At 42.4% G+C, this 12,575-nt stretch overlaps 1 protein-coding gene across 4 annotated transcripts in view; it reads left to right on the top strand.

The window, feature by feature from the left end:
- GSDME (gasdermin E) overlaps positions 1-6,576 on the top strand; it is a 25,082-nt gene extending 18,506 nt beyond the window's left edge. For all 4 annotated transcript variants that reach the window (XM_027896099.1, XM_027896076.1, XM_027896093.1 and 1 more), the window contains 5 exons: positions 1,782-1,970; positions 3,114-3,241; positions 3,358-3,544; positions 4,928-5,001; positions 6,209-6,576. In XM_027896099.1, the coding sequence (XP_027751900.1) occupies positions 1,782-1,970; positions 3,114-3,241; positions 3,358-3,544; positions 4,928-5,001; positions 6,209-6,439 (809 nt within the window). In that variant the 3' untranslated portion in view covers positions 6,440-6,576. The remainder of the gene's footprint in view (positions 1-1,781; positions 1,971-3,113; positions 3,242-3,357; positions 3,545-4,927; positions 5,002-6,208) is intronic.
- The last annotated feature ends 5,999 nt before the right edge of the window (positions 6,577-12,575 follow it).

Below are 12,575 nucleotides of genomic sequence, written 5' to 3'. Positions count from 1 at the left end.
ATTGTGTTCAGCTCTGGGCCCCTCAGTTCAGGAAGGACATTGAGGTGCTGGAGCGGGTCCAGAGAAGAGCAATGAGGCTGGTGAAGGGACTTGAGCACAAGTCCTATGAGGAGAGGCTGAGGGAGCTGGGGTTGTTTAGTCTGGAGAAGAGAAGGCTTAGAGGTGACCTCATCACTCTCTTCAACTACCTGAAGGGAGGTTATAGCCAGGTGGGGGTTGGTCTCTTCTCCCAGGCAACCAACAACAGGACAAGGGGACATGGGCTCAAGCTCTGCGAGGGGAGGTTTAGGTTAGATGTTAGGAAGAAATTCTTTACAGAGAGGGTAATCAGGCATTGGAATGGCCTACCCAGAGAGGTGGTGGATTCTCCATCCCTGGAGGTTTTTAAACAGAGATTGGATGTGACCCTTAGTGCCATGGTATAGAAATTGGAGTTGGATCAGGGGTTGGACTTGATGATCTTGGAGGTCTTTTCCAACCCAATCTATTCTATGATTCTATGATTCTATGCTTTGGGAAGTTCTTAGCTTGTGTTAATCACTTTCTGCTTCTCTGTAACTCACTCTTCTCTGGGAAGGGTTATGCAAGCATAAAGGTCTGTCGTCTTTCTTCCTATGTGGCAGAGATTTCTTTGTCTGCTTTCCCTTTGAAAAAGCTTTTTGCTGATGGAGTGCTCTCCATGCTTTCTCATCTGCTTTGAATGTCCTTAATTTAGTGAGACAGAGTCTTACAACTGCAGGAAGGTTATATTTAGGTTCTGTGCCTGGTACAAGTGAGCACCGTACTTGATTAGTGTTACTTTTTTTTCCCCCCTTTGCTGCCAGGTATTACTTTAAAATTGAGTTTCTTTTGCTAGCCTGCCTGTGTTCTCCTCAGACCTCCTGCAGAGTCCCAGGGGTACAGATTCAGACCTTGCTTTTGAGCCAATAAAAGATGATCAGAATATGCATAGAGCTTTGATTATATTGTGCATCTTTGGGGCACAATGCTGGACACATGGGCACAGAACTTGATACTCCAGCTTTCTCAGCATATTAAAGAGGCTTCCTGTACCTTCCAGGAGTCCCTTAACTTGATCCAGCTGAGGGCACTGGGGTGGCAGGAAAAGGGCAGTCCTGGTTGGGTGAGGTCAGTCAGTGCTTGTCACAAAGATGAGGCAGAAAGGATAATCCACCCAGGACCTGTCATTTCCTTCATGAAGTTACTGCAAAGAGACTGCAGAGTGATGTGCTTTCGAGACTCTCTATTTTCCACTCATCTGGAGAGCTGAGGAGGGACCTGTGGCTTAGCTGAGAAAGAGCAGTCTCATTGGTGCCATGACCAAAAGAAGCTCTGTGGAGGACTCTCAAGAGTTCTTATGAGTCTCAGAGAGGGCTGTCATGTGTCTCCATCATGAGTGGATCAGTAGCCTGCATTACAGCATGTCAGGAGTTCATACCTGCATCTCTTGTATGCAGCATTCAGGTTTTATTGTGTTGGAGAGAAGTTTTCATGGTATTTGCTTGTCTACGTTACTTTAGTTCACAGGAGCTGGTGTCACGTTTTGTAGGTGGCAGCTGCACCACAGGATCTTCATCTGTACATGCTGTACCAAACACCAGGGCTGCAGTAATGCTCAATAATTCACATGCATAGCAACATCTGGCATTCTTTCCATCTGGAAGAGACGAGACATGGAGAAATCACGTGCAAGAACACTAGAAAATACAAGCTAGCATCTTAATTAGTAATTGCTTGTGTATTTTATTAATTATTGTTTTTAATTGAATTTCTAATTACAGAGTTCTGTCTGCTAGATGAACAGCAAGGAGGTTTTGAAAAAGAAAGCACAGAAGGTTCAACTTATCCCCATTCAGCTCTATTCAGAGATGCTTCATTTCTCTATCAGCCAGATGCTGTTGATAATGAGATGTACTCTGGGGCTAAAAACCTCGTTCCCAGTGATGCTTCTATAAGTGTATTGAAACAAGGTATTACCAGAAATGCTTCACATGATTACATTACAGTGAATTAAGCAACATGATAGGGAGAAATAATCTAGTACAATAGAACATAAAAAATCTTTTTAGTTCATTTTAATAGCTCTTATCAGGAACTCTTGGGGAATGCACTGAAAGGATATAAAAAAATTAGTTTTGCAATAGATATATGCAGTGGACTGTTCCCTAGGAACATTCTGAATCCATTTGTCATAAATACAGTCTTACAAAGTCAGGTGTTTATGTCAGTTCTGTTACATTCCAGATAACCTCTATAAGAAAAGCGATGATTGCTGCGTTCATTCATAAATGGTCACTGAAAATACTTTTTTGTATTTGAAAAATGCTCTCTGTAAAGCTTCTTAGTTAGAGGTTATTTTAAGTCTCAAAATTACAGAGACTTAGCCTCATTATTTTCAGAGAAGCTTCATAACTGACAGAATTAAAACATGATTTAAACGGAAGTTTGCATATTGGTGAAATGGGCCAGGTACAAGTTGTCACAAAGTTTTTAGTTTCATGATCATAGTTGGATTGTGGTGAAAGAAGTGGAGTGCATTCTCTTGTACTGTAAGGGATTCAGGATTTCAGTTAAAAAGGCATTTTTGTCCTGATTATTTTAATAATAATTAGGTCAGGGGTGAAGGACTGTAATTCTTTCTTTTACGTGATGAAATACGAGGACAACAATGTAGGATCCTAAAACATCTGTGTGTGGACTTACACCATTGACTTTGTAATTCGTACTAACCACAGATCAGAAGTAAATTTATGAGCAGAACTCGTCATTCTGCCAAATAAATGTACATGTTCTGGAGATAAGCTGTCAAGTGAGCAACTTAAGATGTGATTAGTTTGGTTAGCATTAAAATAATGACTTTAAAATATTAAAAATACTGAAAACAAAATAGTGATCCTTGGTAGCTGTTCTTTCTTGGAGGCTTCATTGGCTCCTTAGGAATTATAATTAGATCTGTTTCAGCCTTGCATTTTAACTTGTGCTCGTGGAAATCAGGATGTCAGGGTGTGGTGATAAATAGACTTATGAAACACATAGCAAAAATGTTAACTGTTTTTGCTGGCATTTGTGTAGAAGTACTTTTAGTTTTACTTTTTACTGCTTTCTTGGGAAAGATCTGTCACAGTTGAAGACCCAGTTGCAGCCCTTTGTGAAGCTTCCAGAAGACAAGCAAAGAGCTTTATATAAAACCCTTTGTGAACTCTTGCTCCATGAAGAAATGGTGACTGCCCTGGGGGATGTGGTAAGATGAAAAAACTTTGGCTTGCTTCCTAAAAGTAATTTCAGAATAGCACGAACATTCTCTTTTGCTTGAATTTTTCTCTTTTCAAGAAGTTTTGCTTATTCTTTTGCTTTCAGTTTGATGATATCTGCACAGGAGATGAGCCAGACCTGGAGGAGTTAAAACCTGCACAACAAAGAGACCTCCTTGACTTCTTGCAGCTCTTAGGGTGCAGTTTACAGAGTGAGTTGTTGTTGCAGAAATATCAGCCTCAGGATGTAGAGCTTTTCTCAGCTGCGCACCTTCTCATCAGTGCTATCTCTGGTATGTTGTTAAGAGCCTTATTTTTTTAATTTGATTTTCCTCTTCAGAAGCTCCCTCCATTCTAAAGCATTTATGGCTCTCTTTGAGCAGTTGGTGGCTGAGCGAACATAAATTGTTCTGTTCCTTTTTTATGAGTTTGGTATACTATGCTTAGCATTCCTGCCTGTGAATTAAATTCAGTCCTCAATCACTGACAGATTTTGCGTGTAAAATACACATTCCCTCAAGGCTGCTCGACTCTGCTTCTGCTGAGTGTGGGCATTTGCAGTTTGGCAAGCTAATTTCTGTACTTATGGCATGCCAGAGTTCTTCCCGCCTAAGTGCTGAGAATTACAAATTAGGTGGTGTCTCCTGTGTAACAGCGGATATTGTTGAGGTGCAAACCAAATTTAGCAAAAATGGGTTTAACGTAGAAACACTGCAATTAGAAGGTTGTTTTGCAGCTACTGAAACAGGGAGATTAAACATAAATGTCAAACAAATGCCATCCCCACAATCTAGTTGGCACCACAGTGTTAATTAAAAGCTACCTGCAAAGTCCAAGACAGACTTCCTTGGCTTTTTCTCTTCTCTATCATATATAAAGAATTTCCTGACATTAAGGTAATGAAGGGAAGTCCAGTGTAGATGTGGCACCGTGCAGCAAAATGTCAGCGTGCATCCATATACACACAGTACCCAGGTAGGATAGTTAAACTCATTTATGGAGACAGAAAAGAAGTAGAAAACAGAAACCTGCTGATGTGGTAAGACTTGTCAGACGCTATTAACAGCAGGGTGCAGTTAATTGAGCGTGTTGCATTATCAGTTGGTTTTGGACATAATGTCTCCTGCTAAAGTCCAGGCTGGATCCAGCTAAAGTGTAACTGAATCCATCTTCAAAAGCCGTTTTATCCCTGTTGCCTGTTAGGAATTACAGCCTTTTTGTTAGAGAGTTGAAGGGCACCACTGGGATCATTTACTCCATCTCCCAGCCCAAAGGCAGTCTCAGCTGTGTCATTTTCTCTCAGATTGTAGTTTGCAGAAGCCAGTGTCTCGTATAAATTTTGAGAGCATAGGCCCTTGATTTATTCGAGGCCTAAGTCATTTATTCAGCCTGTAGACTTGGGGTGAAACACTGGGGAGATACTTAGGGGGGAGAGAAGGATGATGGGATGGAAATTCCCTTTTCTGCTAGTGCCTTTTCTCAAGGGCAGAGGCAGGCAGACCCATTGCCCGTCCCATTTTATTCTGCAGGCAGGAAAGAGCTGGATCAGCCTCTTCCAAACGTCCAGCTAAGGAGAATCCCGTAAGAGAGCTCCCTGCTAAAGGCTCCCTTTCAGCAGCAAGCCTCGTGCAGCCTTCACTGGAAACAATCTTTCCCTGTTAATGTTTCCTTCACAGAGCTGTCTGATTACACTCTGGTCCTGCTGCGTGCCTGCTGTGATCTTCAGGTTGTTCCAGCGTTGTGTTGTTTGGTGAGTAATGGAAATGTGGCTGTGTGGCATGTGGGCCCAGCAGCAGGAACCACCGTGTCCTTGGCCTCACGTGTTTCTCACCCAATAAAGGAGATGTCGGGCTCCAGTGCGAATTTCAGCCTTAGGCAGTGCTTAGCCAAGGTCAGTCAGACGGGGCAAACGAAGCACGGAATTTACTGCAGGTGAATACCTAAGTTCTAAACGTTCCTATATTTGGGAGGTTTCATGGGGTTGTGAGCAAAAGAAAATTGTAACTTAAGCTTGAATTTTAGTTTACTAATAGTCTCACTGTTTTAAAGTCTCAGTAACAGTAATTACCTCCCCTTGGGAAACAGAAATTCCCTTTTGATGGCAGCAGTGCTTGAGCCATGGTGAATTCTGAAGTCCCAAAACTCTGATACCACGTATTGAAACTGCTGAAGGAGTGGTGCAGGGCATTAGAGGGATGGAGTGCCTCTCCTATGAGGAAAGGGTAAGAGAATTGGGTTTGTTCATTCTGGAGAGGAGAAGGCTTTGGGGTGACCTAATTGCAGCCTCCAGTACCTTAAGGGAGCCTACACAACAGGTGGAGAGAGACTTTTTATCAGAGCACACAGTGACAGGGCAAGGAGAAATGGATTCAAACTGAAAGAGGGTAGGCTTAAATCAAGGTGCTAGTAAGAAATTCTTTACTGTGAGGGTGGTGAGGTTGCTCAGAGAAGTTGTGGATGCCCCATCCCTGGAAGTGTTTAAGGCCAGATTGGACAGGGCTTTGAATAACCTGGTCTAGTGAAAAGTGCCCATGGCAGCACGGGGATTGAACTAGATGATCTTTAAGGTCCCTTCCAAACCAAAACATTCTATGTTTTTATCATTTTTTGATATCTTTAAGCTCACTTACAAAAGCAATAGTAAAATCCTTTAAAAATGTAGGGGCAAGGGGGGTGCTACTGTTTGCTCAGAGTGAGAGTTAAGTGTGATTTGCAGTGAGAGAAGTTGAACTCCGGAAACAGATGGACAGTAAGGAGGGATGTTTCTCCTTAAAGGATGCCACAGAGCTTTGGTTCTGGATCAGTAAGGCCAATAGTAAATGGAATCTTGCCCTTTTGGTGCTGCCTTGTAAGCTCTACAGTGGTTTTGTATGAAAGAAGAGAGCTGTGCAACAGCAGGAACAGCACTGCTTGGAAAATGTTTTCATGTCTCTTGTCTTTTGCTCCCATAAATACAGCCTGACGTCACTTCAGCCGACGGCACTGTGGCGCTGAGCAGTCCTTTGGTGGCCACTCTCACTGACAGGAGAAGATTTGATGTCGCGAAAAGGCTGTTGGCTTCATCAAACATTAATTTGGAAATGACAGAGTCTTCTGTAAAAGCTGTAACTATGAAAGAACCTCGATTCTTCCCACTTGTTCTTTATGTCGCATTGTGTGGGCTTCATGCTTTAGATGGGAATGTATAGCAGCTTTACTGAGTATCCAGTTTTGGCTCTAGCCTGTTCTTTCTTCTGTAGCTCCATAGTGTTGGTGTGTTTGGGCTAAGCAGTAGAGCTGCTCTGTTGGGTCCTTAGGGCAGCACAGCCAGGCGTTAGGGCAGTTCCAGTGGAAAATACATAAATGAAGGATGAAGGGGGGGAATTAAAGAGGAGAAGTGAGGAACAGAAATTGAGCAGAGCTGTTGTGGTAGTTGTCAGATCTGCAGGGCAGTAGAAACCTGACTGCTTGCATTAATATGCGTGGGAGAAAACAGCAAAGTACAAGCTGCTTTTTTTCAAGCAAGCAGACAAGCAGGCTGTGGAAATCCAGGGTTCTGCAATGCAGCAATTGTTTTGCTCCTTTAAGACTGGATGTGCAGAATGCCTTCACTCTGGAGCAGGTGGAATGAAGGGCTCTCAAAGAGGTACTTGATTAGGTTGTCTTATTGTTGCTGGGTGTTTCCTGCACAATGCAGGAAATATAAAATCCTTTTTTTTTTTTTTTTTCAAAAACTAAGGCCACCTTAGGGATTTATGCATCTGTACAGCATTTCTGTTTTCTAGTAAGTTTTTACTCACCTTAGCAAGTATCAGCTGTTTAAACTGCATTTGGAACTCTGAGGTACGGCAATGCCTTTTGGTGTGTGCACTCAAAGGGTCCCTGCTGCACACCACAAAAATTATCATTTTACCCACAGGACATTTTAAGTGCAGGTACTTTGCTCGTTTCTTTGACTAACAGCAAAGCGTCAGTGAAGCACTGCATGCTTTGAACTATTCTGCCTTTTTTTCCATCATAATTTTTTGTAATTGTGGATGGAACAGAAATGCAGCAGAGATCACTGTAAATGTGGGCTTGGGAAGATGATGTCCAGGTAAGTGGAATATCAGGGCTTGCAGATAAGACTCTCAGATGGCTGACAAACAAGCAGGAACCTCTATGGGGGTGATCAGTAACCAGGCCCTGCAGCATAGTTGGTGGGTAGGAATCCTGCTTGTTTCCTGCACTATTCCCACATGATCTTGAGCAGATTGTCTAAGAAATTATCAAAAGTCACCTCAGTTCAGCTTTCCCTGAGGACATGGACTTTGAAGAAGAGCACTGTGGAACCTTTCCATACCCTGAGAGCCCAGGGTAGCTCTGCACGCTGCACCGGGGGCGTTTCTGCATCTAACCTGTTAAATGAAGCTGATGGTGTTGCCTGAACCTTGCACTGGTGTAGATGGAAAGATCCTTTAGGAGGATGGAAGCATGTAGCTCTGCTTCTGGAATGATGTGTGTAAACGGGAAAGTCTTTCTCTGCCAATCGCTACTCAAAAGTTGCCTCTGTAAATAATTTATCAAAACTTTCTATTAAATGTTATGTCAAAACAAGAGAACAACTTATAACATCATGCATATAATTTCCATTGTTTTTCTTTTGGGGGTTCCCTTGGCTTTGAAAGGGGGTGCCACTGTCCACATGCTCTGATCTTCTTTATAGAGCTTTGGTGTGAGCCTCCTGTGCACTCTATTGTGTAACTGCTTTCAGGATGTGACTTTGTGTCACAGATGTAGAAGGGGGAACTTGTTTAAAGAGGTAGAAAACCTCCCAGAGGCTGGGTGTTCTATGGAGACATTGTTAAACAAAAAAGGTTTTGTTTGTTCCCTGCTGTTTTGGCTTCAGATGTGATTAGGCTTTTGCCTCAGCTCAGTCCACGGAACGGGCAGCCTCGGATGTGGGCAACAGGAGAGACGCTTGGGCAAACAGGAGTGTGTCCCAGGGAACCCAGGCTTCCTGCTCGTTGTGAGGATTGCTTGGGTCTCTTGTCTCCTCCTCTCATCTGCTGCTGTGCTTTTAGATTGATCAGTGCATCTGCAGAAGTCACTGGCTGCACTTCAGCCTTGGCTTTGGCCCATTTAGGTGCTCTTTGTGAAAGGGCTTCCCAGCTCTCCTCCATTTGGCAGCACTCCTGTGACCACAAAAGCACCTCTGGAACAGCAGGTAGGGTAGAATGGCCTTTTTAGAACTGAGGGAGCAGCACAACTGGGCAAAAAAAGAAACACTAGGGCAGGTTGTATGATCACCATTTTATCTCCACTTCCTTCTTCCATGCTCTTCAGTGCAAGATTGTTACACATGAGAATTTTTAAAATAGCTCAGACTGGGAATAAGAAGATCCAAGGGAGCAAGAGAAGCAGTCTGTCTCTCAAATAATTCCTGTCCTTCCCTTCCCTAAGCTAAGAACATAGCTCTTCAGGGACCCAGCTGAAGCTGTTCTGGTCCAAGTTAATTCACAATCCACCTCAGAAGAGCTGGATGAGCATCTGCTACATCTTGGACAAACCAGCAATTCCTTGTGACAGGCTGGCCTCAGACAGAAAATGCTTTTTCAAGGTTAGATGTGGTCTTCCCTAGGAAGGGAGTTGGTGAAGGAGCTGTAGGGTGCTTCAGAGAAGGCTGAAGCTTGTCTCACTAAAGATTTGATTTCACGTCCTGCCTTACCTCCCAAAAATACCGCTTCCCTTTGCATTCCCCAGGAGGAAGGGGGAAGAAGCCATACCTTTGCAATCTGGAAGGAGGTGAGCAGCCTCTTTTCAAAAAGCATGTGCCATCTCCAGAGGCCAGCAGGCTCTGCCTTGCTGCTGGTAACCAGCACTTTCCTCCTTCAAGCTGCTCAGTCCCGAGTCCCCCAGGCTTTTGCAGACTGGCAAATTACAGTGCAGGCCCAGGAGAGCAACCCTCAGTGCTGCAGGGCTCAGAAAACAGGGCACTCACTTCTGCAACGGTGACGTTCTCAGGGTGGCCAAAGAGGCCCCGAGGTCTCCCTATTCATGGAATGGGGATTTTGGCACATTCATGAAAATGGAGCTAAACAAGAAACAACTGAAAAGCTGCTTTTCTGAACGTGGAGCACTTGAGATCTGGAGATAAAAAGGCAGAGGTGCACCGACTGCTGCTGGATACCTTATTTGGCTAGAATTCAAGAGTATGACCAAAAACAATCAGAAAAAAACCCAGTTACATTTTTTCAATATTAAATCTTTATTATATACAAAAATATTTTATTGGGAATTAACAGAATTTCATCATTTGTACATTAACATTTTTATGTTTGGCTGTGTTTATTGTGAAAATATTAGCTGTGAAAAAGACAAGGAGGGGGTCTTAGAAAACAAGTCACAATTTAAAAACATCCCACATAGTAGCTGACTTTATCAGTATGAAGTCACAATGCTAACAAGTCCCATATCCTAGGCCTGCTCTACAGTACAGTATTCAAACAATTAGGTACTAAATAATTTTCAGGTTTACATTAAAAAGTTTAGCTAATAGTTAACTTTTTTTTTTTTGTAGGAAGTTCTCAGCTAAAGAAACTATTTTTTTTTTTTACAGGAGAGCAGTTTTGAAAATTTTACAAATGTCAAATCCAGTTTAATTTAATATGCTGTAGAAATTAAAAAAAAAAAAAAAAAAAAAAAAAAAAAACAAACAAAAAAACACCAAAACCAAACAAAAACCACACGAGCTTCCAACTGGCAAAACCAGTTGTGAGAAGCAGCAAGGTAAGGAAACACACGGTGACAGAGTTCTAATAGACATTTAAACCCAAACACTTAACCAAGATTCTACAATTCTTAGCCCAGTGTAGGGTGGGAGAGAGGCAAACTTTCTTGTATTTTAAAATCCACAGAGGTGGTTCCCCTCCTTATACCACAGTGCACAAATGTTACACACTGTTACACACAGGTAATATATGATGGGGGACCGGGGCAGGGAAGGGATGCTCAACATGCATTTTCATAGGGGGAAAAAAATAATATTTTAACAGTTATCTCCATATATAATTGTGTACAAGACCTAAACCAACCAAACAAAAGTCAGTCAAGTTTTTCTTTGCAACCAACAATTTGGCTGCCACCCTGGAACTGTACAAAGCAGTGCCATTCCTTTTGCTCTACGCTACGTATCATGTGAGAGGTCAAATAACGGAGAAGTTACGTGGGGTTTTGGAAGAGGCTCTGCTGTGTTTTAGGTAAATGCTGGCTCCCTGTGGAGTAATACTTGGCTCAGTCACGAGGACAGCCAAAGTTGCATGGAGAAGCTTTGGCATGGAGCTGCTGCCGTAAAAGGCTAAATGGGAAAAGGTGTTTCCAGGACTACTTTAACTATGTTGTCCAATGACTGCCCTAATACCAAAAGGAACTTCATACCCAATGAATGTAAGAAATGTTTCCAAATACTGAGAACAAAATTAATTTAAGTGTAATTTATTGCATAAAATATAAATATTGCTGAACCCCTGCTGAATAAATTCTTTTTGTAGGTGAAATTGCTTAACAGCCTTCACCAAGCTGGGTTTTGTTTTAAACCTGCACAGGTAAATCTCAGCTGCAATACCAGCAAATGAACTCAGAGTTCAGCAGTTGAAAATATGACCATTTGTGGAATAGCATCCCACCATGGAGAATTCAGGAAAATTAGCAGATACTGCCTGAATTACTTGTAGTGTTCACCCCTAAGGTTTACGTGTGTGTGTTTGTGTACATGAACACACTTTTAATATGTCTGGAAGCCAACGCTGCCTGTAAAATAACCCAAACTGGTTATTTTACAAGGAGTTTTTATTTTCAAGTGTCTCTCTTGGGCCTAAAACCACTAAGTTATACTAGTCCTAAGGACAGATGTTTAATATTGGCTATTTGCTCTACAAGACACAAGTGGAGAATCCCAGACAATGTCCATCAGAATGCCTGTTAAACATACTAGAAAACTGAGAAGGAGAGGCCAAAAAAAAAAAAAAAAGGGCCAGGACTTCAGCATGGTTGGTCCCAACAGTCCACCAGAGAAAGCAAATTAAAGTACCTTTAAGTACTGAAACCCTTTCAATGGCCCATGAGAGGTTTTGGGGGACAGCTGGGAGCTGAGGGGTTCTTAAGGCAAGAGGCCTAGCAGACTACAAGTCTTTGTATCCAGTAATCACTAGGTAGACATCAGTAAAGTGATCTCACCACTTTTGCAAAAGCAGTACCATGAAATTTGGCAATAACAATGTGGTAGTTGAACCCTTTGGAATTTGGGTGAGGCAGGAAAGAAACCCTGCATGAAACAAACAGTCCGTACAGATTTGCGTGACAGATGTGACAGAGCTCCAGCTGTAGTTTGTTTCAGAGCTGCACTTACAGGCACAGCAAGCGAGGAACAGCATCTGCCTCAAGGTTCAGTCTGAACAGAGCAGTAAGCTAGAGGAAGCCTGGATGGGAAACCAAGGAATAGGTGAAGGAAGTTTGAATTTATGTACACAATATTAGCTCATGCGTAAGGACAGGTAAGAACCCATAGCCTTATTTCCGGAGCGCTCTGCTTGATTGTCCTCCACTGGTCCTTAAGCACAGCAGAGAGGCCAGCTGGGCTCAAGAGGGTACCCAGCCAAGGATTTTCTGTGCTTCAAAGAGAAAAAAGTTTCCTATTTCTCAGCTGAATCACCGTCTTCAAAACAAAATCAAACCCAGATGACTTCCTGAGCACTGAGCTGCAGGCAATTTGTACTGCAAGTCACTTAGGTATGATTTTAGAAGATGCAGTGAGTACAGAGGATGGAGAAATAAATGTCACATTTTGAGCCTATCCAAGATGTGACAGTTTATATAAACACAAATTCAAAAGCGATGAACTGATCTGCCATCCCACTTCACAAAGCTTTTGTATGACTAAGTACACAGAGCTGCCCTGATCTGAGAACACGGCACAAGTTACAGATACTGCCTTGGTTATAAATTCAATTTTCCTTGCCTACAAAGGTCTGTGATTTTGCTCCAATTTTACCTTCACTGTATATCTGCAGAACATTTTGAAAGACCTTTATAAATCTATGCAAGATGACATATTCCATTATAATTATCCCACTAAACTTGAACTGCATCTTGTCACGTGATGCAGAACCTAAAATAGACTTGCTAGTAACATTTAGAGACAGCAAGGTAATCATCTGGGTACACATGCACCAGGGTATTTACATGAAAGTTGAGACTGGTGCACGCTTTAAGGGAATTTTTGGTGAATTTGGGGAAATAACTTACAGGTCTTGGCATACTGACTGTACTTCTATGTATAACTTTTCATTCACAGGGCAACGACAGTGT

Source organism: Empidonax traillii, unplaced genomic scaffold, assembly GCF_003031625.1.
Source record: "Empidonax traillii isolate 1590-97213 ecotype Southwest subspecies unplaced genomic scaffold, ASM303162v1 scaffold17:size2698205, whole genome shotgun sequence".
NCBI classification, from domain to species: Eukaryota; Metazoa; Chordata; class Aves; order Passeriformes; family Tyrannidae; genus Empidonax; species Empidonax traillii.
Note: the sequence above shows the minus strand (reverse complement) of the source record. Positions and strands in the feature narration are given on the sequence as shown.